Below are 24,121 nucleotides of genomic sequence, written 5' to 3'. Positions count from 1 at the left end.
TGGTTTTGTTCTGGTTTAGTTCTGGTTTAGTCCTGTTTTAGTCCTAGTTCAGTTCTGGTTTAGTTCTCCTCTTCAGTCCTGGAATCAGTCCGAGGTTAGTCCTGTTATAGTCCTGGTTTAGTCCTGGTTCAGCTCTGGTTTAGTCCTGGTTTAGACCTGGTTTAGACCTGGTTTAGTCCTGGTTCAGTCCATATACGGCGCAAAAGTTCAGCATCTTCGCAGTTATTTTGGTGAGAGTAACTTAAAGTAATGCAATAGTAATGTAATGCCTTACATTTTAAATGCAGTAATATTGTAATGTAATGAATTACTTTGAAATTACAGTAATAAGTAATAAATAACGCATTACGTTTTTAAAGTAACTTGCCCAACAGTGGTCTTCAACCTTGTCCTCAGTCAGTCTGCCTGTTTAAAGGGGGACGTGTCATTGTGCTGTTTGGAGACATGATGGACCAGAGAAAGTGAAGAAGAAAACTGTGTCAGGAGACTAGAAAGAAAATGATAGAAGCAGGTTAAGCATAAAGGCCATAAGACCATCTCCGAGCAGCTTGATGTTCCTGTGATTATAGTTACACATGTTATTCAGAAGTTTAAGGTCCACAGGACTGTAACCAACCTCCCTGGATGTAGCCGCAAGAGGAAAATTGATGACAAATTGAAGAAATGGATCATACGAATGGAACCAAAAAGCTAAAACAACCTCCAAACAAATTAAATGTGAACTCGAAGGGCAAGGTACATCAGTGTCAGATCACACTATCCGTCACTGTTTGAGATGCAAATCATAAAGTGAAACTGGAATTTGCCACGATGCATATTGACAAGCCACAAAGCTTCTGGGAGAATGTCCTTTGCACAGATGAGACAAAACTGGAGCTCTTTGGCAAGGCACATCAGCTCTATGTTCACAGATGCAAAAATGAAGCACACCAAGCAAAGAACATTGTCCCTACTGTGAAGCATGAAGCAGGCTATATATATATTCATGTTATTCATGTTATATTCTGGGGCTGTTTTGCTCTGGCACAGGGTGTCTTGAATTGTATTTTGGAACGAAATGTGTTGACTAGTGTCAGAAAGCTTGGTCTCAGTCATAGGTCATGGGACTTCCAACAGGATAATGACCCTAAAAACACACAAGAATGGCTAAGAACAAAACATTTGACTGTTCTGGAGTGGTCTTCTGTGAGCCCAGGTCTCAATCCTATTGAACATTTGTGGAAGCAGCTGAAACATGCTGTCTGGAGAAGGCACCCTTTAAAGCTAAGGCAACTAGAGAATTTTGCTTATGAGAAATGGGTCAAAATACCTGCTGATCAGTGCAGAAGTCTCATTGACAGAAATCATTTGTTTGCAAAGTTTGCCTCAAAAGGTTGTGTAACAAAATATTAAGTTAAGGGTACCGTCATTTTTGTCCAGGCCAGTTTCTTTATTTTTGTTTTTCTGTTTAACCATAGGTGAAAAGCAATGTTTGATTTTCATGGGGCAATTTTCAGTAAAATTTTATTTATTATTACTTTTATCAGTTTCAAGTTATTTCAGTGATGATTGTCGATTTTTCTTTCATTGCCAGAGGGGTACCAACAATTTTGTCCACAGACGTGGACAAAATTGTATATTGTATTTATATTATATACACATATGTATGCGCGCGCAGAATAATAAACATAATAAAACCACAGCGGCGCTTGCATGTGCAGTTTTTCTTCTTTAAAAACACTGAAACAAAAATAAAGTTGCTTGTAATATTATATTACATGTTTTTTTTTTTTTTTTTATTATTATTATAGAATACGTTTACACTAAATTGCATTAAGAATACAGTACTGTAATTGGGCCATGTAGCGGAATACGTTACAAAATACATAATTCGGGTATTCAGTATTCTGTAACTCAATACATTTTCAAAGTATTCTTCCTATACCTAACCTTTGATTTGAATAACACGTTTAATCCAAAAGTAGAAACATTTTGTCTCCATCTTGTGTTCAAACAAAGACACTGCATGCATACGTGCCGTTTCATGCAATAAAAACGTCTGACATGCGCACTGAGAAGCCGTTGCCGGTTCAAATCAGTCCATAGATGTATGTGAGAGTGGCACGTACTACTGGGCTGGTCCTGGAGTTTACACCCGGAATAACGCGTGAATCATGACTCAGCGTCCTGCAATGTTCACTCCTATTCTCTCGTGGAAAAGTAACCCTTTGTAGTGTAGTGAAGACTAACATTTTAATATAAAAGTGCAACAATAAAAGGCACTGCGGATAAATGAAATAATCATAAAAATGGGGTCTGATAGAAAAATCAACGTTGCGACATTCACCTACATTCAAGCAAGTCACACACTACCATGGCCATCGACGCTGACCCTATTTGAACCCACAAGAAGTGAGTCGACTCCATGATAATCAGAGGTGATGGGTTTTGACAGGTTGGTTCATTGACAAAGAAATAGAGAGCATATGTCCCAAGCTTTCAGATTGAGCCAAGGTTATCACAACATAATTATTTTTGTCAAGGTAATACGAGCCCAGATACAGGAACAAGTCTGGGCCAATGATTAACAAGTCAGTGAGTGCTTCCGCATTTGCAGAGAACTTTCTATCAAATAAATTATATTTAATAATGAAAACCACCGCCCTTGTAGTCTCTTCATGTGTCTCTTCAGAAGCGGTCCTGTTGCAGCCCATCACCTGAACTTGACCTGCTAAGTGCTCTTATTGTGTGGCCGTCAATTCAATGTGACCTAAGTCCGCCATACCGTTATGATAGCACCGCACGGCACCAGTCTCCAGAAGTGAGCGCGCGTCACGCGTGGAGCGCACAGTGCATCAGAGTCGGACATTCCCGCACCGTTCTTTTCAAGTGTCTTTTTGGGGTCGACACAAGGTATGTTGTGCGTGGCTTATCTTTACTTCAATACGTTTATCTTAGAATTGTATTAGTGTATTGAGCAATGAATGAATATATTGCCTACTACTGGTATTCTCCGCGCCTGAAACGAAAGTGCTAGGCTTATGGCACTATCAGATTATTAAAACTCAATTAGTTCTTCTTTACTTCAGAATGCTTGTGAAATTATTCGCATTTAGTTGACTAACACCTTGATATGTATGATGAAACAAACCTGAATATAGGCTAGATGTAAAGATGAAAGCATGTGAGGCCTGCTGTTGGCATTAGATTGTAATCGAATGGCATGATGGTTTTGCATTTATAATGTCTACAGGGTCATCAGCTGGCCTGTAAACGCGTGGTCATGTTTGGTCAGCAAACCCACGCAACCTGTGTGTCTGCACTTGCCCCTTTCTGATAATTTGTCTATACCAATTTACTGTGTCGAAGACGAGATAATGCTTGTTGACGCTTCAAGGCCTGTTTACATGTTGAAATATCCTATGTTCAGTGGAGGCGCAAATGGCTGAAGAAATACAAGCCAAAATTGAGAACTATCGCACGGCGCCTTTTGATGCCAGATTCCCAAACCAGAACCAAACCAGGAACTGCTGGTCCAACTATCTAGGTAAGATGACAACAAGGTCACAGAAGTGGACATGTTTATGAGCTAAATATGTTAATATTAAGTGATTCTCGATGCCATGCTTTATTTGTATACGTATAGCCAAAAACACATCGCCTATAGACCTACCGGAAATGAATAACAAGAGTGCCAAAAGAAGCATGGCAGTCTGTGACCTGTAATTAACGCAGGTGACCTTTTTATTCGTCATTTGTGATTAACTTATTTTTCTTATCTGCAGATTTTCACAGATGTGAGAAGGCTTTAGACGCAAAGGGGGTAGACACAGCCCCATGTGACTGGTACAAGAGGGTCTACACATCACTCTGTCCTGCATCTTGGGTAAAGATGTTTTTACATATCAGACCAAATTTACTTTGCAAGGACTTTTCTCACTGTATTTTTTATAAAGCTGTATTCCTTTATCATTCCTCTTACTGTATCAATTTGGGAAGTGTCTAAAAGAACTATAGTTTCAAATTCTTTGGAAATTTGTTAGTTTTTTCTGATGTTATAGTAATAACATCTTTACGTTACATACTGCACATGGATACATAAGCTTGAACATTGTGTCTGATACAACAGGTCCAGAAGTGGGAAGAACAGAAAGATGACGGGACCTTTCCAGGGAAGATGTAGGACTGCCACTTCTCTAGGATTATACTGTGTCTTCAGCTACTGTTTGGTCAGTGAAATGACCTTGAGTGGCTTCAGATTCTCTTTGAGATCATAATTCTCCTAAACAGAGCATTATAAGTGTTCATTCCCCACAACTGCTTTGAAATGTACAGCAGATTAATAAATATATTTATGAAACTCTGGTTGGTTTTGGGATTTGAACAAACTTGGTTAAAATCAGGGCCTTTTTAGACTTTTACAATCCATACATTAATCAAGTTTATTGATTGAAATAAATTCTACATCAATTATACACATTAAATAAAATTAGAAAAATAAATGTCACTTATACAACAATGCTCAACAGAAAGGGACCGTTAAACAGAGTAATGTCTATTGTTGCAGTTCAAATAAAATACAAAAAACTGCATTTCATATATGTATTTACACATGTACAATATCTTTACTCCATCTGAGGAGAAGGAAAATGTGTGATGAGGCGCATTGTAGCATAACATAACAATGGTCATTGCTGAAAACACTTTGTCATGCGAGCACTGGAAAAACATTGAACTACAACAGCTACTGATAAGTGTTGTGTTGAATGTAGAAGAACATTTCATCCTTTTAAAAGATTGCTCTGAGGTAAGTTTTAGGTATTTGCATAACAGGTTAACTATGATCCCAAAATCTAAACTAGTAAATGTAGACCTTACCATTTTAAATTGACTTATCAAAGCTGCTTTACAGGCTCAATAACTCGGGAGTATTTTAAAAAGGTCACTTGATTTTCAAACAAGATTCTCTGTCTGGTTCAAAGAAGAGTATTTGGGATTTCAGAAAAACATCTCATAAACTAATCTGTATAGCTAGAGATGTCCGTTTACAAAAGTGAAGAGTTTGAGCCTTGACCCATCAATATAAATCTTAAAGCGCTTCCATGTAAAACCCATACACATTACATACAACATGTTAAGCAAGTAGCCAACAAATAAATAAACAACTACATCTAGGCTAGAATACATATGGATATTAGCGTCTGCATAGCATTGCAATTGTCTGTGAACTGGCAAAGTGTAAATTAGCCAAGGATTCATGACCCAGGCTCATCAGTAGTTGAATAAAAAGTGATTTGGGCATCGCTTTGAGTAGTTACACATCACAAAGCAGCATTTTAATGTGCAGCACAGGTCACAAGTAGCAGCCACAATAATAGTGTAGAGTAGTAGGCACATTAACATGGCTGATGAATGCAGCCTGACTGGTAAAACCTGGTATAGTCACCCACGGCAACGGTACAGCACATGTGAGGCCTAAAGTGAGCTCAGCTGCAAACCCAACTATCCAACCATAAAATGACTGAATCACTGTATAGACATCTATGGTCACTCTTGTCTTCAGTGTGAGCTTTAACTGCCTACAATGGCTCCGCTCCTTTAATTAAATTCACCAACCAGAAATAAGATGACTCCAATTACGTGTAGTCAATACCTCCTCTTTCCATGTTTTCCACCATCGGTCATACATGTTTTAGGCCGAAGAGCTGCAAGAAGGAAACATGTATTAGCAACGGCACAGATAAAAGTACAATATCCATTTCGTTAAACCAGTGCTACAGGTTTGTCATAGGTTTCTTTGTACCACTCACCTGGATCTGCAGTCTGTTTCTTTTTGTTGTAATGGACAATCTGATTCTCATTGGTCATTTTGACATCTTGATCTTCCACATAATTGCTGTAACACAGGAACAATACATACAAACATTGTAAGACAGTTGTAGGGTTGGAGAATAAGAAAAAAGGAAAAGGTTCAAATGGCTAACAGATGGCAAAAGTTGAGTCCAGCTGGTCCAGAGCTTGGGTTCAAGAATGATACAAAAGATGTCATGGAGGGAAAGTGAAACAAGGAGGAATAAGGCATCACAAGAGTATAGAAGAGGTGAGGGGCGAGTGTGGGTTTCTTTCTAAGAATTATCATTGCAGGGATTGACCACAGGGGGGAGCTAACACTGCGCTATTTAGGCTGTTACTCACTGAAGGTGGTATCGGCTGCCACGGGGGCTGAAGTGAGGAAGAGTACAGTTTGTTCCATTTAAATGTTAGAACCATTCAGAAAAATCCCCATGCAGAATAAAAACAGTATGTGTTCCATAAGGTTTAGCTCAGTAATAGAAATACCTGATAACAGTGTTTCTTTCCCTGTGTGCAATGTAAGCATCATCAGTGAAAAGGATAGTGTGGTAAGGTACAAATGGGTCACAGGTTGGCAAAATGCCTCTTGTCACATGAATTACACAGTCCAATATCCCATTATACACTAAGAGGTCATCCACCAGCAACTGTAAAAAAAAGGAAAAAAAAACAAAACAAAGAAAGCCTGATTAGAAGTTCAAGTTCAAAACATTTTGCAAAACAAGACAACCTACCCCAAACTCCTTGACTCCCCGTTGTGGAGTCTTAGAGTAGTTCCATAACTTTATCATAGATACGGTGACTGGCTGATCAAATATCACATATACACGATTGACCTATAAAAAATAAAAATTGTTTTCATATCACTCAAATGAAAAGGAGAATTATATCATGAAATCAACGTGTATGTTCTCACCAGTCCTGGAAGAACTGGAGCCAACCACATGTGTCTCCCATCATGGGTATTGTTAACCCCATCGATTAATTTATCTGGGGTCCGCACATCGCCTGTTACATTGTCCAGTACATTCACACTGTCAGGAAATGCAGCAATGTCTAGAAAGGTTAACAGTTAGGAAGAGTAATTTAAATATGATACAGCCTAAATGAGATCTGGACAGATATTGCATTGCAACTAAAAAAAACACCCTGTAAAAAACAAAACAAAAGAAAAAACCCTGCCAAAAGAAGCTAAAGGATACTGTTGTCACTCAGTGTGATTTTTTCATGGTTCTGGTCATAAAACTCGAGGCCATTGAGACCAATGTAATAAGGGTCACCCCATGTGGTTAAAAGCTGCAACTGAAAGATGACTGACAGAAGAAGGTCAAGGACTATACAGACAATGAAAAAGCATTTACTGAATATGAAAAAGTGTCAGAGAATCAACTCCACACAAAACAACACAAATCTAAAGGATACATCCAGAAGGCATAATAAGAGCCTCATAGTCCATACTAGCCTCTTCTTGTTTCTTAGCATTTTCTCTGAATAACAAAACACAATCCATGTGTGTTAAACTGTTTTTCTTACCAAAGAATATGAGAGCAACATTGTCAGGACAGTACTTGTAAGGGAAGATCTCTGCACACTTTGTTTCAGTTGGTGTCTGAAGAAAATCAACAAAGAGGAGCTCCTGAGCAAAGTCAAAATGGCAGTTACCAGGTCCTTTTCTTATGAGAAAGCCGTCAGATGGAGAGATAGCCACATCATCCATTAACACATGGATCAATTTCACCTGAAAAAAACAACAACAAAAAAAACGCAAGAAACCCAGACAGAGAGTTAGATTAAGTTTAATTTTTACAGAAGTTTAGAAAATTCTAATTGTTGTAGAATTTGAACTGATAAGACGATAGTATGGGTATGTTCTTTACCCCTCTGTAGGAATCCTCAGGTGACTTGTTGTAGTTCCAGATTCGAAGTCCAGCAATGGTCTGGACTTTGTTAAAATTAATGATTAAGGTGTGAGGTTCTCCATAGGAGAAAGGGATCAGCCACATGTGCTGATCATCAGTTGTTATATTATGGCCATCTATAAGTCTATAAGGTGAAGAGAAATACAGTTTTTAGACTCAGTAAGAGGTATCTAACAACACGTAAACAGTACAATCTAACCATGTGACGTACTTATCTAAGGTCCGCAGATCATGTCCATACTCAGGCAGGTCATTGACGTCTCTGGGTGAAGCAGCCATAATGCTGAGGTCTAACGGTAAACTGTCGCCTTCCTTGCCCACCACCTCCAGCCCCGTCAAGCCCATGTAGTAAGAGTCCCCCCAAGTCAACACCATCTCTATTCTAAGGCCTGAAAGAAGTGCAGCGTCAGGTCAGCAACATCTACAACACTGAAAACTGTCCATGTGTCTAGATACTCACACTTTCCAGTGTACAACCCAGGAACATGCTCCACACAGTCTGTTGACTGAGTACTGGAGGGGTTCAGCTGGAGTTTCAGCTAAGATTAAATATATCAAATTGTAATCAAACCAGTATACACTGATTTATATTCATATCCTTTAAGTATTATGATTCATAGAGATGGTGCATACAATGAGATCTTCTTCTCTGAATCCTGCTTGAGTAAACGGTCTTTCCTCTCCCTCTCCATCTGCAGTGCGTGGCCTTTGGAGTTCCTCCTCATACACCAGGTTATCTGGACACTCAGCCTCAGTGAGAAATGTTTCATCATATCGAGACATTGCCTCCAAAATGTCATCATCAGTGGTGAACAGAATAGTGTCACCAAACTGGTCTAGCCCTACAATGGAACAATCAAAAACTGAATTTAACTATATTTAGAAACAGATAAACATGTTCTGACCAGTGACTTACCACCAGAGAGGGTCCCTGATGCTTTGGCAATTTCACCTCTAAATATACAAATGCCATCCAGCAGCATCTCTACCTCCTTCACTCCACGGAATGAGTGAATACGGGACTTGTTGTAGTTCCACACACGGATCATGGCCACATGAAACGGAGCACCAAAGTCAAGAAAAACTGTGTGATTTCGTCCAGGAGTGAAAGGAGCCAGCCAAAGGTGCATGTCGTCCTGTGTGCGATTTACTCCATCAATCAGGTTTGTGACCACACGTGGGTCCTTGCCATAAGCAGGCAGGATGTTAATATCTGGAGGGTCAGCGCTAATGTGAATTGGTTTAAGGGGCTCTCCACTGGAGCTGAACACTTCCAGTCCATTGAGACCCACATAATGGCGATCACCCCAAGTGGACAATATGTTGATCACCAGCCTCTGGCCCTTAGGCAGCACAGGAATCTCAAACTCCTCCTCCCGCTCCATAGAGGGGTCTTCATCAGGAAGAACAAAGGAGGAGGACAAGGGGCTTCTGGGAGCTGTTGAAGGGTTAGTTTGAACAGTGGGTGGGCCACGGCCCTGGCGCTGTAGGAACTCATCAAAGATATCCCCTTCAAACCCCATATTTGAGATGCGTCCCCGCTGGTGCTGATTGAACTTTATGAGGGAGTCCCAAGACTCCATGAGGCTGTCGTCCTGCTGGCTGTGGGCACTCTGTGTTCTACTTGTGTTTACATTAGAAAGGGGGTCATCTATCAAAATAAGAAGGCATGTAAACAAAAACTCTGACTTAAGCATTTATAAGGTATTTAAGATAATTATTTTGCACTACTCATTAGAGAAAAGAATAGATGAGACCTGTGCTGGATAATGCAGACGATCTGAAGGATATTTCTTCTGCCCTTCTGGAAGTGTTTCGGAATGAACTCCTACGTCCACTGATGGGTTTGTCCGGTTTTGATTCTACAAACTCCTCCAGCAGATCACAGTCCAAAGATTCTGCTCTCCGCTGGCCACCATTGGCAGCTCTTTCCCCTCCTCGACACACGCGGCCTGGATTACATGGGAGCTCCGGAAGCATGGAGCTTGATGAGACTGGGGAAGCTTTAGGCTCTGCAGATTGCTGAGGAACTAACCATCTGGGCTTCTCTCTGCTGGTCTCACAGCCTTCAGGGGCTCCTCGATTTAAGGGCTGCAGCCACTGCGGGGCCACTCTAGTAGAGGCAGGCTGAGTAGTGACTGTCTGCTCCAAGACTGCAGATGGCTCCTCAGTGGCAGACAGGACAAAAGAGTTTCTCTGAGGTGAACACACAGAAGATGAAGAGGCCCCAAAAGAGGAGATGGGTGGTAGCGGGGAATGAGAGTCCTGCATGTCCATCATTGCCTGTCCCAAAATCTCTGGTGATGGATTATAGCTTTGGTGTCGCTGAATAATGCTGTCATTACTGGCTCTACGTTCCTCATTGCGCTGAGGGCTAACACCTCGCAGACTGTGTCCCGAGGACACCGGGCTAGAGATCAGGTCTGAGACCTGAAAATCCTGCAGATCGATGGTAGTACTGTAGTCAAAAACCTGGTTACCACAGCCCTTGTCTAGGTCTCCTTCAAACACCAATGTGCTGTTGAGGTACAGCTTTATATGCTTTGCACCAATGTCAAGGTCCTGAAAAAGAGGAAATGTCTATGTATACAAGTTTCATGACACAGTAAGGACAAAGCAAGTACCAGTATAAAAACTACTGTCGGTCATACAAACAAATCTCTAAAATCCAGTTTGTAGCAATTCCATACTAAATCTAATAGCTTCTTACCTTTCAGGCTTGGTTTATCAATCCTAGTTCAACAAAGACATTTATTTATTGGTAATAAATCAAAGCAAGTCACAACTTAGTCCTTGTACCCCTCTATAAACAGTAGAAAGGTTGGGAGAAGCAGCCCACATTTGCCTAACACTAATCCTCTACAGCTAATCTCTAACTGTTCTACATTTGGACAGAATGACTGCTTAAAGAGCCACACCACTACAGCTCCCATCTGAAATGACAATCTGCAAGCATTGAGGATTTATGATTGCTATCAGCAAATATGAGGCAAAATTCATCATCATAGTGTGAATAAATAGCTCAAACCGAACACTAACATTGAGGCTTCGGTTGTAGTTCCAGATTTTTATGCGAGATATCCCAAAATCCAGGGTGCGTTCAGTGTTTCTGATGATGAAATAAAGCTGGATAGGAGGGTGGAAGGGACATGTCCACATATGACGGTCTTTCGTGGTCTTTGAAAATACACATAAAAGTTAGAATATACTGATATAATGAGTGTATTCATTAATATAAATTCTAGTAAAATTAATAAAACAATTTACCTTCATTTTACCATTTACAAGTGCTCCTAGATTGCCAGGGAAGTCAGTGTTTCTAATGTCCAAGTCATGAGGTGACACATACAGCTTCTTGTTTTTAAGGCAGAAAAACTGTAGCTCAGTCAGGCCAACCTGCAGAGCATTCCCCCAGTTGGAAAGAATCTCCATGGTAACATAAAGAGCTGAAGTGACCTCTGTGGAAGACTGTCTTCTCTACAATGACAACAAACTATTCACTCTCTCTCAGCATAAACACTGCCACATACTGAACCATGCAAGTCTGACTTACCAACTGTTTGCTGTGGTCCAGTTTGCCACACTGAGAAAAGTTATACCTAGGGCTAGTTTCCAGCTGTTCCAAAGCCTTGAGAAGTTTCTGCTGCTGTCTGCAAAAGTGGGAGAAATTATTCTATTCTTTTGTCTATGTCTAAATATGCAGTGTCCTTTTTGCCTACCTTGGGCCCATAAGCGTTATTCGTTGCATAGCCATTGTGACACTGTTGTCCTGCTTGTCATGAGCAGTGCTATGCATTAAACCATTCATCAGATTAGGCCCCCTGCCCTATATATAAATATATAAAGGACAAATTTGAAACTGTATACAAGATAAAACCAGGAGGTAATACACATTGGAAATAGAAATTACAAATTGTACTGACCAGGCTGCGATTGAAAGCATCAGAACTCTGCACAGAGCTGTTTTCTTTCTGGATGGCTTGACGCACATTGCATGCCATGTTGTCTGGGTCACGCTCCTCCAGGGAAGTCTTTCTCACTACAGACAGGGGTCTCTCTACTCTCCTTGTTCCTGAAAGATTATGAAAGTGAAGATCATACTTTTGATATTAAATTACATAGCAATGTACATATTATTCACAATGAAATCTTACTCTGACTATCCCAGTCCTTTGATGGGGGTCTGTCTAATGTTTTGCTTTTTACCAACATAGGCTTCGTTGGTATAAAGCTGTCCACATTGTCTTTCCTTTTTGCTGATATAGAGCGTTCAATCTTACGACCTGAAACAGCATGGTAACATTTACAATAACATAAAAAATAAAACACATGTTCATGTTTGAGTAGACACAATTGTTGTGCATCACACATATTTGCCTTCATCCATAGTAAATGTGCTGTCAAAGCAGACAGGAAGGACACACTGCCCAAACAAAAAAGATTGCCCCTAAAATCAGTACTGATTTGCATAGAAATAATACTTGCCTTTAGGTGAGGGTCCAAAGTCTAAGACTACAAGGTTATGGCTATGGGATTCGTTGGCTCGAGAGTTTGACGAAGACTTGGATGAAGTCAGAGGAAGCCCCAGTTCATCCAGGCTCTCTGTACTCTCATCTCTTTCAATGTGTTCATCCACCCACTCCTCCTCAGACTCCTCCCCAGCTGAGCCACGGTTGCTCCGCCGCATGCTAACCTCAAGGCTACGTCGCAAAACCTGTAATATAAATGGGGTCACTACATGCAGCATGGGGTCATTTGAACACAGCAAATAGTATTACATCAAAATAGCAAGTTTGCAATTTGATGATTATGATTCCTAAATCTTTGGCGATTTGTTACCTTAACTTCCTCAAGGTTCAGAAGTACTTTTTCGTTCTGTTCCTCACTATGACTGCCTTGGCTCTCGGATCTGGACCGTGAAAGTTGGCAGGTATTTCTGGGAGAACGCGGGCTGCGAGGTGAGTGAGGACTGGTTCTCTGAGGGAAACATCATGATTAGATGGTGAGGCTAAACTGTGCAGACAGCTGTATCTGGCACACAGCCCCTCCCCTTAAAATCACCCACACAAGCTTAGAAGACACAAGACATGGGCGTATTTACCTCCATATCCATGCTTTCATATGGCTCAAAATCGTCTGAATAGCGTTTTTCTGAGGTTATTTTCAAACTCTGCCCAGTCTCTGAGCGTATTTTCACTGAATCCTGCAAAATATCAAGAAATATTTACATTTACAATATATTTCATGAAGTAAAATAAAGGCAAAACAAAGAATGACTGGACCTGCATCCATTGTTTCCGTTGGACTTTCCCTGGGGCAGTGTGACTCCTTTGCTTCTGAGTATATTCCAGATTATGGCTATCTTCAGTTAACTGGTGGGCGCTTCTACAGGCATCTGCCGATGAGTCAGAGCACAAAAAGGAACATGAGCGGCGCAGAATAGACATTGCCTGAAAGGACAACTCGCGATGCAGTCACATTCGCAGATGGTCTGTAGCTCACTGAGGAAGACCAAAACACTGGCTGCCAGCTAGAACTGTCACTATCATTTATTTACTCAAGCTGGTCATTGAAGCATGCATTGTGAACTACAAGATTTGGGAGTGGGGCCAATAAGATGACGTCCTATACACTCACAAAACAGAGCAACATTCAGATGAATACTTCATAGAAATTACTCTTACATGATACAGATGTTTAATAAATAAAAACTGATTACATAAGATATTACATGGGAGTGTCTTGGTGTTTTTTCTCTGTTTTAACATGCAATGGTGTACCTGCTGTCCGCGCAGGCCTCCAGGAAGGCGGGGAAGTGGTGGCCTTGTGGAGAAAGTTCTTTGGAGCCTCTTTCCGGTTGACTTCAGCATTGGCACCATTAAGATAAATAGAAAAGCCTTGCTCAAGTCGCTCCAACTCAATTTCCTTTGGATCTTTCTCTTTAAGGCGTTTTAGGATTCTGAAACATAAAAATGAACATATGACAATTACCCAGGAAATTTGTTTGTGGTTAAAGTTATTTTATGCATTTTATATGCTTTGAGTTGGTGTCTGACAAGAAAGCAAGCAATCTGAGCAAATACCAACTTAAAAGTCAAGCAGGAAATAAACACCTTTGAGTGTAATCCTATCACTGCTTAACAGGTTGTGCTCACACCTCACCTGTTTTTGTGCTGGAGGGCAATTAAATATTCATCCAGATTGTCACCTGCAGTAGAGGCCAGCCTCCCTCCTTGGCACGTCTTACACTCCTTCATAAACATCAGACAAAGACACATAACAAAAAAAGTAAGTCAGAAGAGCAGTGTTTATTCTGTAAGGCAGCAGACTTTACACAAAATACAACACATACATTAGCTAGTGTAATGCATTAGCATGCATGTGCCGTTTTCACTCTTCACATACATTGTATAATTTACACAATTTCCATGCCATTGGCACAAAGTTTTAAACAAACATGCCACAAATTGCTGTGGGACAAGACAAAAATGTAGCTAAAAGTACCCAGATGCATTGATTTAATTTAAAGGCCTTGTAAAATTACTAGCAGCACTAGTTATATTTATTATTATAGACATAATCATGTCTGTAAATGATGTTGCTGTAAGAATTTTGTCAACATCTATGTCTTCAGAAGTTTTATGGATGCTATAATTTTACTTCTGTGTGTTTGAGTACAACTGAAAGGCAAACAAATAATCAAACCAAATACAACTGCTCATGACACAAGACATGACTGGTTCATACCATTTCATCACAATATGTATATTTTTCATGCAAGACTTGAATAGAAGCAAATACAGATAAAACAGGACCACAGCCCTTACTTGGCCTTAAGTTTTGAGACCAGTCAACTACTCTAGACAGAGCTTCTGCCATTGCCTGTCAGAGGCACAAGAGCTACAAAATGTTTAAGACAGAAGGATGCAAGTCAATGTTAAAAAAGCGAAGTTAAGTTTGAAATTTGTTTAACAGTTGTTGCTGTTCTTCTTACCTTGTTGTCCATTGTGTTCGTGCATTCCCATTTTAAATCACGGAGGGTGATGGCTCCATCATCTTCAGTAATTTAGCTTCACTGCAAACCAACACATGAATATTCCAATGCTTATTCTGGCATCAGTACTAGACCCGCCCGCAAGTGTCTCTAAAAGGACATGGGGCATTTATGACATCCATTCAAAAATAAAATAAAATAAAATAAAATTTATATTTAGTGAATCTATAGCAAAAACAGGCCCACAGTATGTTTCTTGTAACCATTGTGTTGTAACACAGAGGTAGAAGTGTTTGATATCATTTATTTGCAAAGGTAACATGACGTTATTAAGAGGAAACAAAGCGAGTAACAAACATTTTCAGACAGTGAGCCAAATGAAGCCAAGCCATTAGATAAAGTAACACCCAGCTCTGAGGGCTAGCATATGCGGTAATAACAAACTGATATGCTAAGCTACAAAGAGTTAGCCTCTAACGTTAGCTAGTAAACATCAAAACAAAACTATTCATAGTTGGCCGTTTCTAAGTCGGTGATGCTTACATACTTACTCGTTGAGCTAAATGATGCCTTTTCCATTTTTCTCTGAGCGACAGGCCATTTTTCCTCGTTTTTCATGTGTTGTGTTGGTTGGTAACCAGGATGGTTGTCCACCAATGGGAGAGCAGCATAAGTAAGTGAACACGCCCTGAGAGGCAGCCTGAACCTACCACACAGTATCAAATTATTTTAACTACACGTTTTTATATTTGACGATAAAGACATAGAAGACACCATAAATACACACCAGATACACAACAGAGCAATAATAGTAGCAGAGTTTAAACTATATTATATTTACATAATATTTTAGTGAACATCTTTCAACAACTTCTAATTTGCCCCATGACAATCCAGATTAAGTAGTTTTTCTAACAAAAAAATATGCTAAAAAATATAAAACTCTGCCACAGGAATGTCAAAGGTTTGTTAGACAGGTTGTCAAGAAAAAAAAACAGACTCATTTGAAGACAAAAGTTGAACACTGTTTTTATTTATTATAAATCAATACATTTTATATAAAAAGACAAGGGGTCAGAAATAAAATCATTGTAGGTAGGTGTAAACCAAAGGTTATGTCCAACCATCTCCCACAAAGGGGATGGACCAATGACAAGCATGTAAGTCTAAGTAACAATCATCCACTCATTCATCCCCAAATGCTAGCTATACTTAATATCAATCTACTATCTGGAAAGGTTTGAAATGGAAAAAAATGCAGTTGATATCAATCTCTCAGCAAAGCGTTGCAAGAATAGAGACTTAGCATGCCATTAGGTTTTTGTGCAATCCATTACCAGCAGCAGCTATCAGTACTTTGTGAGGTGCACACACATTTTGATAGCAGTACAAAGAAGTCAAGATTTTATTGCCCCCATTTTTCACAATAACAGGGTTGGTAAGTTGTGTTCAGAAATGATCAAAACCAGTTTCCCAACAGACATATACAAGAGTGAGGATAAATCTGGAATATTTGAATTTACAGTTAACCACTTGCAATAATTCAGATGAAACCTACATCACAGAGGCCACAGCAGCACAGTTAAATGCCCAGACAAACCAAGGTGATCACTGCACCTCAAGAACTCAGTCAAGACATACTCCGAGGGGCTGGTGTGTTGAAAATAACAACACTTTTCAGTGTTTTAGTTTTATTTGTTGATACATAGTTTTAGCAACTTTTCCAGGTTCCAACAATAATACTACCATGTGAATACATCACTGTTTGCAGTTTAGGAGGGCAACAGTTGTGAAGGCAACTCAAGTATAGCCAATTCATCCTCACAACACGGCAAAGGCATACAAATTCAAACAAAACTTAATGCAGTCTGAAAAATGTGATTGATCCCAAGCCTCATAGTAACATTCATCTTACCATTTAAAACATATTTTTTAGACATGATCCAATTTCCCTTCTTTACTCAAAGCAAGTCCTTGTACAAAACAAATAGGCAAATGGACTGTGTGTATAATAAAAGATGTTATGGCTTTCTGTTGCATGTTTTAATACCAAACTGCTGGGTTATGGTAGGTAGATAAATGTTAAAAAAAAATTGACTAACATGTCCATTTGCTAAAAGACAAGAAAAATTAAAACAATAAATAGAAGTGCTTAAAACATAAACGTTTTTAGAGCCCTTTCAAAAAACAAAATGTATTGTTGCAAAGCAAGAATCCCAGCCCAACAGAAATGTGGAGAGGACAGCTGAGATGATAATACTAAAATGCGCCCAATGATTCACAGAGTTCACACAGTTCATTTATAGGTCATATGCTTAACTTCGCTTCTTTCAAATTTGTCATGTTTCCACCAATCAGTGACCCCCCCACGTCTGTGAGCCACGGCTTCCCTCTGTTTCCAGTCTGTCTGTTGTGGGAGAGCATTCTGTCTCAGTACATTGCCCCTCTTCCTCCTTCGCCATCAAAGCCTGTTCTGCCTTTTTTCTGTGTTCCAGTTCCCATTCAACAAATGTGTCAAAAAGACTGGGCCATGCCTCATCTTCACTGTAGTTGCTTAGATCTGGCCCAATTGCTTGTGTAAAATTAAGGAACATGTTCCATGTGTCCCTAGAAATGCCACGAATACCTGATGGATTCTCAGCCAGGAAGTCCAGCCAGCGCTCCAAAATTGCAGGTGTGTCCTGTGTAAAAACCAGGCGCCACAAAGCAATGGCAATATCCCGCTGCAATGACCGTTGCCCCTCCTCAGCATCTAACCCAAACTGAAAGGTGAATCGATACAGGTCCTTGAAGTTCTCCTCTCCCTGGGCCTCCAGCAGCATAAAGGGAAAACGTGAGCAGATGCCTTCCAGACTGTCCGCTTGGATGGCCTTGCAACCTTCAACAAACTCCTTCCTGGGGAATTAAAAAGACAACAGAGCAAAATTAGAAAATGTGTTAATTTGACATAGGACGGAAAAAAAAAAATCTTCCTAAGTAGTAGTAATAGTAAAAAGTACTTGCTGGGTCAAAAAACAAAACAAAACACGGAGTATGGAGAAACAGCATAAATGTCAACAAAATGAACAAGCACAAAACTAAAAATCTGAGGTAAACAGAAGTTAGACTTCTGGTTCTGAATAGAGAATATTCAATGGGGGGTGTCTTCCAAAATTGAGAGACATGCTACATCAGACAGCAGCTGTGACTGGTACATCCCAATTGGTACAAGTAAGCATGATAGTTTCAAATCAAGATTCAGTGCAGAGTTCATACATTATTAGATGATGTTTGTAAAGGTCCTAACTGAAGTGTAAATTTTTTCTCTTAAAAAATATAAGTTGTTTTTAACGGAGGACCTTACTGCAATTAGTAGCAGTATACCTTGGCATTGCCAACAAGTAACAATGGAAGTCTTTGTTTTCACTAATAAGCAAACCAACTCACTGATGGCAGCTGTACCAAATTAGGGAGTGCAAAAATATGTTAATGTGTAATTTAAACAGTGTCTTACCGTGTAAACTTGCACATGGTGGCTGCTTGAAACTTCCATGCAAGAACCAGCACTCTAAATTCTGCAGGGTCCACACACAGGTCATTGCAGAATCTTTCCATTCCCTCTTCCAGAATAGCATCTTCCTGTTCATCCTTGTAGCAGGAGAAAAGCTCGTCTATACGTCTCAATGAAAGCCCACCTTCTAGGCACTCCTCTTTGCGTGGTTCCCCCATCACTGCCGGGATGACAGGTGTCTCCACTGTCACCTCCAAAGCCTTGGTTCCATTTGATAACTCGTTGTTGCTTTTGCTACATGGGGCTATGGACTCTTCTTTGTGGCCACCAAAACCTATGGCACAGCCACCTTTCTTGTGGGACTTGGAACCACCTTCCTTGTCTCCACTCTTGCTGCCCAGTGAAGATGTCGGATTCTTACACTTGGTGACACACTGGCCCATGTCTTTCTACCTGGTCCCTCTGCTGTAGTTCCTCCTCACCTTCAGTCCCCGCCCAAGCCACCTAAACGCCTCAGCTCTGGCCTGGTGAGACGTCTCAACATGCCCTCAGTCCTAAGGTAAAGAACAGTGAGATTTGTTATCACAATACAACACAAATTAGAATTATAAAGTACCCAAACAAGCCACTTCTAACAGAATGCCACTGACTATGTCCACAGGGAGCAACTTTAGAAGTAATTCTGATTTGTAAATAAAAGAATTCTGCTGCTGTGGGTTTACTAACGAGTTAATGTTAGGGTATTAACTTACAGAGAGTCCCTCAGATGGCAGGGGCCACAGACCAAAGTGTCTTTCTATTCTTCTCCATCACTGCAACCTTGACATCTGCACTGCTGTAAAGACACATTATCTTGTCATCATAAGCAGAAAATGATATCACTCCCAGTCCCACAAGCCTATTTTTGGTAGCAGTGTTTTAATATTCGCAATCGGTCAAAACATGATAATGCTATTCACTTCTGGGAAATCTTTTAGTTAATAGACACACGAAGTAACGCCCTGTATGAATGGTTCTACAACTAATCATTTTGTGGTAGTCTTTTTAAATTGCAACTTGCGCAAATTTCTTACAGCCAATAATTATTAGTTTAGTACTGATTAAAGGTAGTGACAAGGGACAGCGTCGCTGAAATTACCATTTATAAATGTAACTTTTACTTTTATTTAGACTCAGCAGTTGAATATGAATCAATTCGTTAGTTCAATATTCGTAAATCTAGACAATAACATCTTGTTTTGAGTTTTAACTATTGTAGTGAAGATGTTAACAATCAGTTGATATCCAGAATGACTGGTATTCTATGACTGCTAAAGAGAGTTGTGGTAAGAGATTTAGTAATATAAAATTGCCTGGCCCTGACGGCGTCGCCATAGCTAACACTAGCTAAGCTCGCTTTACCAAAAGTTAGCTAAAGGCTAAGCTAGGTCTTTCGAATAAACACACACAATAACCATAACGCTACTGTATACAGACACACATCACGCCTACCTTTTCGATGAGACTCGCTTTGCCAGGTATGATGCACATCACTCCAGAATAGCACACGATCAAATTAATAAGTTGATTAAGATGGCAAGAGGCGAACTGAGAAACTCGTCGCGTTAGGTTTAACTCGGATTGTTAGCCACCATAGCAAGCCGGAAACTTCCCTATTTCTTTTACAGAAACTCAGCTTTTGAAAAACATACGCACAACCCTTACAGCCTCTGTGTGCTTGGCAATCTGAGTTTTTTCCTGTTCTCACGTCGATGTGAGTAAGACGACCAGTTTGGATAAAAGCAGCCAATTTCTTTGTCATTGAGTGAAGCTACATTTTGGGCATTTTCCTGCATCACTTCCTCCCTCCTCCTACAAGCAGTCAACAGCTGATCTTCATCTCGATGGTACTGATCATGTGTCATTTATTGAACAGTTTACGATTATTACCGGTTAATTACTTATATACTAATATTAAATTTGAAACAGACTAAGAAACAAGTGGAACGATTTGCGAATCGCGATTATTAGAATGTAAAGAAAATTCAACGTAAATTTAAAAATAAGTTTGAACGTAATAACAGTATTTAACATAAAAAAGCATTAAAGATCTGTGTTAAAAGTACTGTGTGTGCTAAGAGTTTGGGGTTAGTTTTTGTACTGTATTTTGAGCAGACCTTACTGTTTAGGTCAGAAAGACGTCATAAGCATGCGACAAATGTTTTAAAAGACAGGGCATACATAGCTATACGTAACAGAGAGGTTGCATCTGGAATCCTGGTAAATAAGCTCAAGAAACAGTAAGTAAAACACATTTGACCATTTCCATAGCAAAATATCTACATGTTATTTACGTTTTCTTGCTTCCACAGCCAACCCCAGTAAACATTTATTCACAATGTTAGAAATTTGGACAGAACACTACTAAATATACCGAGTACATTTATGTTATATGACAATAAATAGATTACAGATTTCATTAACATGTAGGTTCATTGTTATTCCAAAAGCCAAGTTAGATCCAGTGTAATATATATTGTAGTAGTAGTAGAAGTAGTTGCATTCACACATACACATAATATACTACAGCTGCCCTGGGGGGCAAATCACTCATACAAATTCCAAAACACATTGGTGGTGTCTTAATACTCTGGTGTTTAAATGTGTGTGTTTGTGGAACTGAACTACTAACTACTGTAAAATTTAAAAGTGAATGTTTCTGTTCTTCTCATATTCAGACCCCATGACGTCCTCCACCAGAAACACTGTGTTGTCTCTCTATAAGCGTATATTTCGAATTGCAAGGGTTTGGAAGTCTCAAAGTGGTGTCGCAAGTGACACAGACACAGAGAAAAAGTATATTCTCCAAGAAGCTCGCATGTTGTTTAGAAAAAACCAACAGGTGTGTATTTTATTAAACAAATAGATTCAGATTTGTTTATATACTAATCCTGATTGTACTTTTAGCTGTCTGACCCAAAATTGATAAATAGGAGCATAGAAGAATGTGAAGCCCGAATAGAAATTGGTAAATGCAGTGAATGATTCATGTATGATATTTGTCTCTCTATTTCATTTACAAGCTAAGTGCAGATTAACTTTCCACAGGCCTTCATTATAGAAACCCATATCCAAGGGCTGTATGTACCTTTAATTTACAGCATATATGTATATTAATTAATTTGTGAGGTTTTGACCTTTTTTTTTTCTTTTTCCCAGACCTATTTGCCTCCATTAGGATTGGCAACCCAGAAAGGTAGAATGCTCCGAGCTCAACAGCGCCTAAGAAGGCAGGCCAAGCCAGTTTACTTACAGTCACATGAAGAGACCTGATGCTCAGGATCCTGCACCATTAGCAACAGTTTAGATTACCACACACAAGACACTGGAGTATAATGACAAATTGAACTCTTAGGTTTATCAGTCTTTGTGTACATGAAACAGCTGTGCACTAACAAAAGCATGATGTCAGTAAAAGTGAAACCTTCAAAATGTGTATATTTGCATAATCGATGGAATGTTTGTATTTATGTTTTTTGTACAATGCAATTTGAAGATAAAGTTTAGCTAATGAAAAAAAAATGTGTTTGGTAATTTTGGTCTATGGGTCTATGAATACAAACTATTTTGCACTGTACAGGGTTATGTTATGATGCATATTTTAAACTATACTTTCTTTGAATATCAGTTTGGCAGTAGAGGATGAGAAACACTGGCATTTGTCTTAAAAAAACATCCAACCAACATGATGAATATTGGTACTTACTGGAATTGTAAAGACAAGTCTTAAAGTAGGGTGAGATGATACAGTGCTAAAAATCAAATCACCCTGCGATGATCTGCCATTTTGGTAAAATCGTCACATTGTGATTCACTGTTCCTCTGTTTGATGCAGCTGCCTGCTCAAACACTTGACATTTTCCGCATCCATTGGGCAGCCTCTGTAAGGCTCTTACAAGTGGCGAATGGATTTAACCAATCACAGTAAAATGTGAAATCTCAGAAGCAGCAGATGTCTGTATTAACCTTATAGAGGCAATTGAATAATACAAAGTGTGCATGAGTCATGGTAAAATAAAAATATTTTTTGCCATATCACCCACCCCTATGTTAAAGGTACCCTATATAACTTTTCTAGTCAAGGGTCCGTCATCATCTATAGAAAAAAAGGAAAAGAATTAAAAGAATGCCCCCCAGATGGCGCCAGTAGTCTGTTTGATTCGTACGCTGTCCACAAACCTGCATATTAGGTCAAGATGAGCTGTTTATATTACTAGCTTGCAGTTTCAAAACAAAACAACAAAAGTTACTTTGAGTAGATTTAATATTTAAAATGATTATTTTATGCAAAATTAAAAAAATAAATAAAGGGAAGGTTCTCTATGTCCTCTGTTCACCTTGACCTTTTTTTGTCTCGTGCTTCTTCACTAAACCTGCTTATTTTTTATACTAGTGTGACACAATATTTACTTCATAACCATGAATATATTACTTTCCATACCTATATTTTACAACAAGTGACAAATTGGGTGGCAGACTACAGTGGCGGGAAGAGGGCAAGAAAAGGGGCATTTAACTGAATAATTTACCATTTTGGACAGAGCTACTACTACAAACTGCCAAAAAGAACCAGGCACAGAGATAATGAAAATGTTTGGAAGTGTTTTACTGGGTCGTGTGTCACTGAATCTTTTAATTAAAATACTGCAACTCAAAGAATGTAAAACACTGACCTATGGCGTCTCTATACTCTGATTTAAAACGTGTATGTGTTTGTGTGTGAGAGCCCAAATAGATGGAAATCAAACATATTTCCCATTTGGCGTGTTCATTAAGATGCACTGTCCTGATGCATAGCTTTTCAAAAGTACCTTGGCTTAATGTGTGTCTTATCAGACAATTAAGCTACATGCATTTTCCCAGAGAATAGTACATTATCATGTAGATCCTGCATGCTTTCTGGTGATAAATGACTAACTTATAAATAATAAACATTATGTTCACTGATGCTGACATGATATGCCTCAAGTATTATTTAGAACATATTACAATTACAGCTGCAATTTAGATATGTTTCATGACAGTAAGAAGCCTTCTATTTTTGAGTGAAGGTGTTAGGCACAACAGCTGTTTCAAATATGTAAATTGAACAGTATAAACTCATGGAGCCACACAAAACTCTGTGCCATAGGTTAATGTTATAGCAGTTTTAATGGCTGGGCAGTATTATAAGTTTGTTTATTCGATACAATGCCACAGAATATTATCCAGTGGGACTATTTAAAAATTAGAATGTTGTTTGTCTTGACATTCAGGCAAGAGAGAACTGACCTTTTGATCTCCTGAGTACATTGTGAAAAAATATCAACAAATGTTATGAATAGCAGAATGCTAAAAAAGTTTGAGGCTGTGCATTTCAATACAAGTTATGTTAATTATATTGAGCTGTGCTTACTATAGCTGAGCTTTTCTCATGGGTATATTTTTTAAATAACTGAATACAACTTTAAATGAGTAATTCAGGGAATATACTATACCCAGAGATGTCACTAGATTAAACAATTTCATCTTTGCTCTTAAAAGAGTCTATGCTCAGTTTACATGACAAATCCAACAAAAAATATAAGGGTTAACTTCTGTCATCTTTCAAATGCAATCAAAACAAGCTATTAAATGTAAATGTAATTCACTGTTTCAACTAAAAATACTGCATAAAGGCATGTGACCCACTTGGGTAGTGACGTCATGTGCTTAAGGGCTGGGATTGAGGGGAGAAATGGTTCTGTCTGATACAAATATAGACATTTGAAGGTTCACCTGAGAGCAGTGTCATTATGAACATGATAAATAATCTTCAAAAGCACGAAGAATACACAGCGCCAAAAAGAGCACAGTGATCCATCATAC

General features: G+C 39.2%; 4 protein-coding genes across 11 annotated transcripts; 2 read left to right on the top strand and 2 right to left on the bottom strand.

Moving 5' to 3' along the window:
• The first annotated feature begins 2,637 nt into the window (after positions 1–2,637).
• LOC110159632 (cytochrome c oxidase subunit 6B1) lies at positions 2,638–4,344 on the top strand. Its single transcript, XM_020924220.2, has 4 exons — positions 2,638–2,892; positions 3,410–3,526; positions 3,765–3,865; positions 4,109–4,344. Exons 2-4 carry the CDS (start codon positions 3,421–3,423, stop codon positions 4,160–4,162), a joined length of 261 nt encoding a protein of 86 aa, XP_020779879.1. The 5' UTR covers positions 2,638–2,892; positions 3,410–3,420; the 3' UTR covers positions 4,163–4,344.
• Positions 4,345–4,407: 63 nt separating this feature from the next.
• On the bottom strand, positions 4,408–15,397 carry katnip (katanin interacting protein). 4 transcript variants are annotated; one of them, XM_055150056.1, is made up of 28 exons: positions 15,297–15,397; positions 14,746–14,826; positions 13,914–14,002; positions 13,532–13,710; positions 13,034–13,146; positions 12,853–12,954; positions 12,591–12,728; positions 12,237–12,465; positions 11,906–12,034; positions 11,675–11,823; positions 11,471–11,577; positions 11,305–11,401; positions 11,019–11,228; positions 10,791–10,928; positions 9,509–10,313; positions 8,668–9,402; positions 8,385–8,614; positions 8,212–8,290; positions 7,963–8,140; positions 7,710–7,875; positions 7,401–7,570; positions 7,255–7,319; positions 7,035–7,145; positions 6,749–6,888; positions 6,567–6,668; positions 6,319–6,479; positions 5,790–5,875; positions 4,408–5,684 (listed from the first exon to the last, which is right to left on the bottom strand). In XM_055150056.1, the coding sequence occupies exons 2-28, from the start codon at positions 14,755–14,757 to the stop codon at positions 5,626–5,628; spliced, it is 4,779 nt and encodes a 1,592-aa protein (XP_055006031.1). In that variant the 5' UTR covers positions 14,758–14,826; positions 15,297–15,397; the 3' UTR covers positions 4,408–5,625. The 4 variants fall into 4 exon arrangements, with proteins under 4 accessions (XP_055006031.1, XP_055006034.1, XP_055006033.1 ...); XM_055150059.1 differs by having other exon boundaries at positions 8,385–8,593; XM_055150058.1 differs by having other exon boundaries at positions 15,289–15,381.
• Positions 15,398–15,748: 351 nt separating this feature from the next.
• dcun1d3 (defective in cullin neddylation 1 domain containing 3) lies at positions 15,749–19,867 on the bottom strand. 2 transcript variants are annotated; one of them, XM_020924300.2, is made up of 4 exons: positions 19,727–19,867; positions 18,988–19,070; positions 18,239–18,789; positions 15,749–17,640 (listed from the first exon to the last, which is right to left on the bottom strand). In XM_020924300.2, the coding sequence occupies exons 3-4, from the start codon at positions 18,676–18,678 to the stop codon at positions 17,100–17,102; spliced, it is 981 nt and encodes a 326-aa protein (XP_020779959.1). In that variant the 5' UTR covers positions 18,679–18,789; positions 18,988–19,070; positions 19,727–19,867; the 3' UTR covers positions 15,749–17,099. The 2 variants fall into 2 exon arrangements, with proteins under 2 accessions (XP_020779959.1, XP_020779960.1); XM_020924301.2 differs by having other exon boundaries at positions 18,988–19,067; positions 19,727–19,864.
• On the top strand, positions 19,448–21,810 carry lyrm1 (LYR motif containing 1). Of its 4 annotated transcripts, XM_055150365.1 has the most exons (6): positions 19,991–20,121; positions 20,404–20,514; positions 20,953–21,116; positions 21,182–21,242; positions 21,323–21,354; positions 21,434–21,807. In XM_055150365.1, the coding sequence occupies exons 3-6, from the start codon at positions 20,958–20,960 to the stop codon at positions 21,545–21,547; spliced, it is 366 nt and encodes a 121-aa protein (XP_055006340.1). In that variant the 5' UTR covers positions 19,991–20,121; positions 20,404–20,514; positions 20,953–20,957; the 3' UTR covers positions 21,548–21,807. The 4 variants fall into 4 exon arrangements, with proteins under 4 accessions (XP_020779964.2, XP_020779963.1, XP_055006340.1 ...); XM_020924305.2 differs by lacking the exons at positions 19,991–20,121; positions 20,404–20,514 and adding an exon at positions 19,448–19,752 and having other exon boundaries at positions 21,434–21,810; XM_020924304.2 differs by lacking the exon at positions 20,404–20,514 and having other exon boundaries at positions 19,980–20,121; positions 21,434–21,809.
• The last annotated feature ends 2,311 nt before the right edge of the window (positions 21,811–24,121 follow it).

Source organism: Boleophthalmus pectinirostris, unplaced genomic scaffold (assembly GCF_026225935.1).
Source record: "Boleophthalmus pectinirostris isolate CB_2022bp ecotype Guang Dong unplaced genomic scaffold, ASM2622593v1 HiC_scaffold_14, whole genome shotgun sequence".
Lineage (NCBI taxonomy): Eukaryota > Metazoa > Chordata > Actinopteri > Gobiiformes > Gobiidae > Boleophthalmus > Boleophthalmus pectinirostris.
This window is presented reverse-complemented; position numbering and strand designations above follow the sequence as displayed.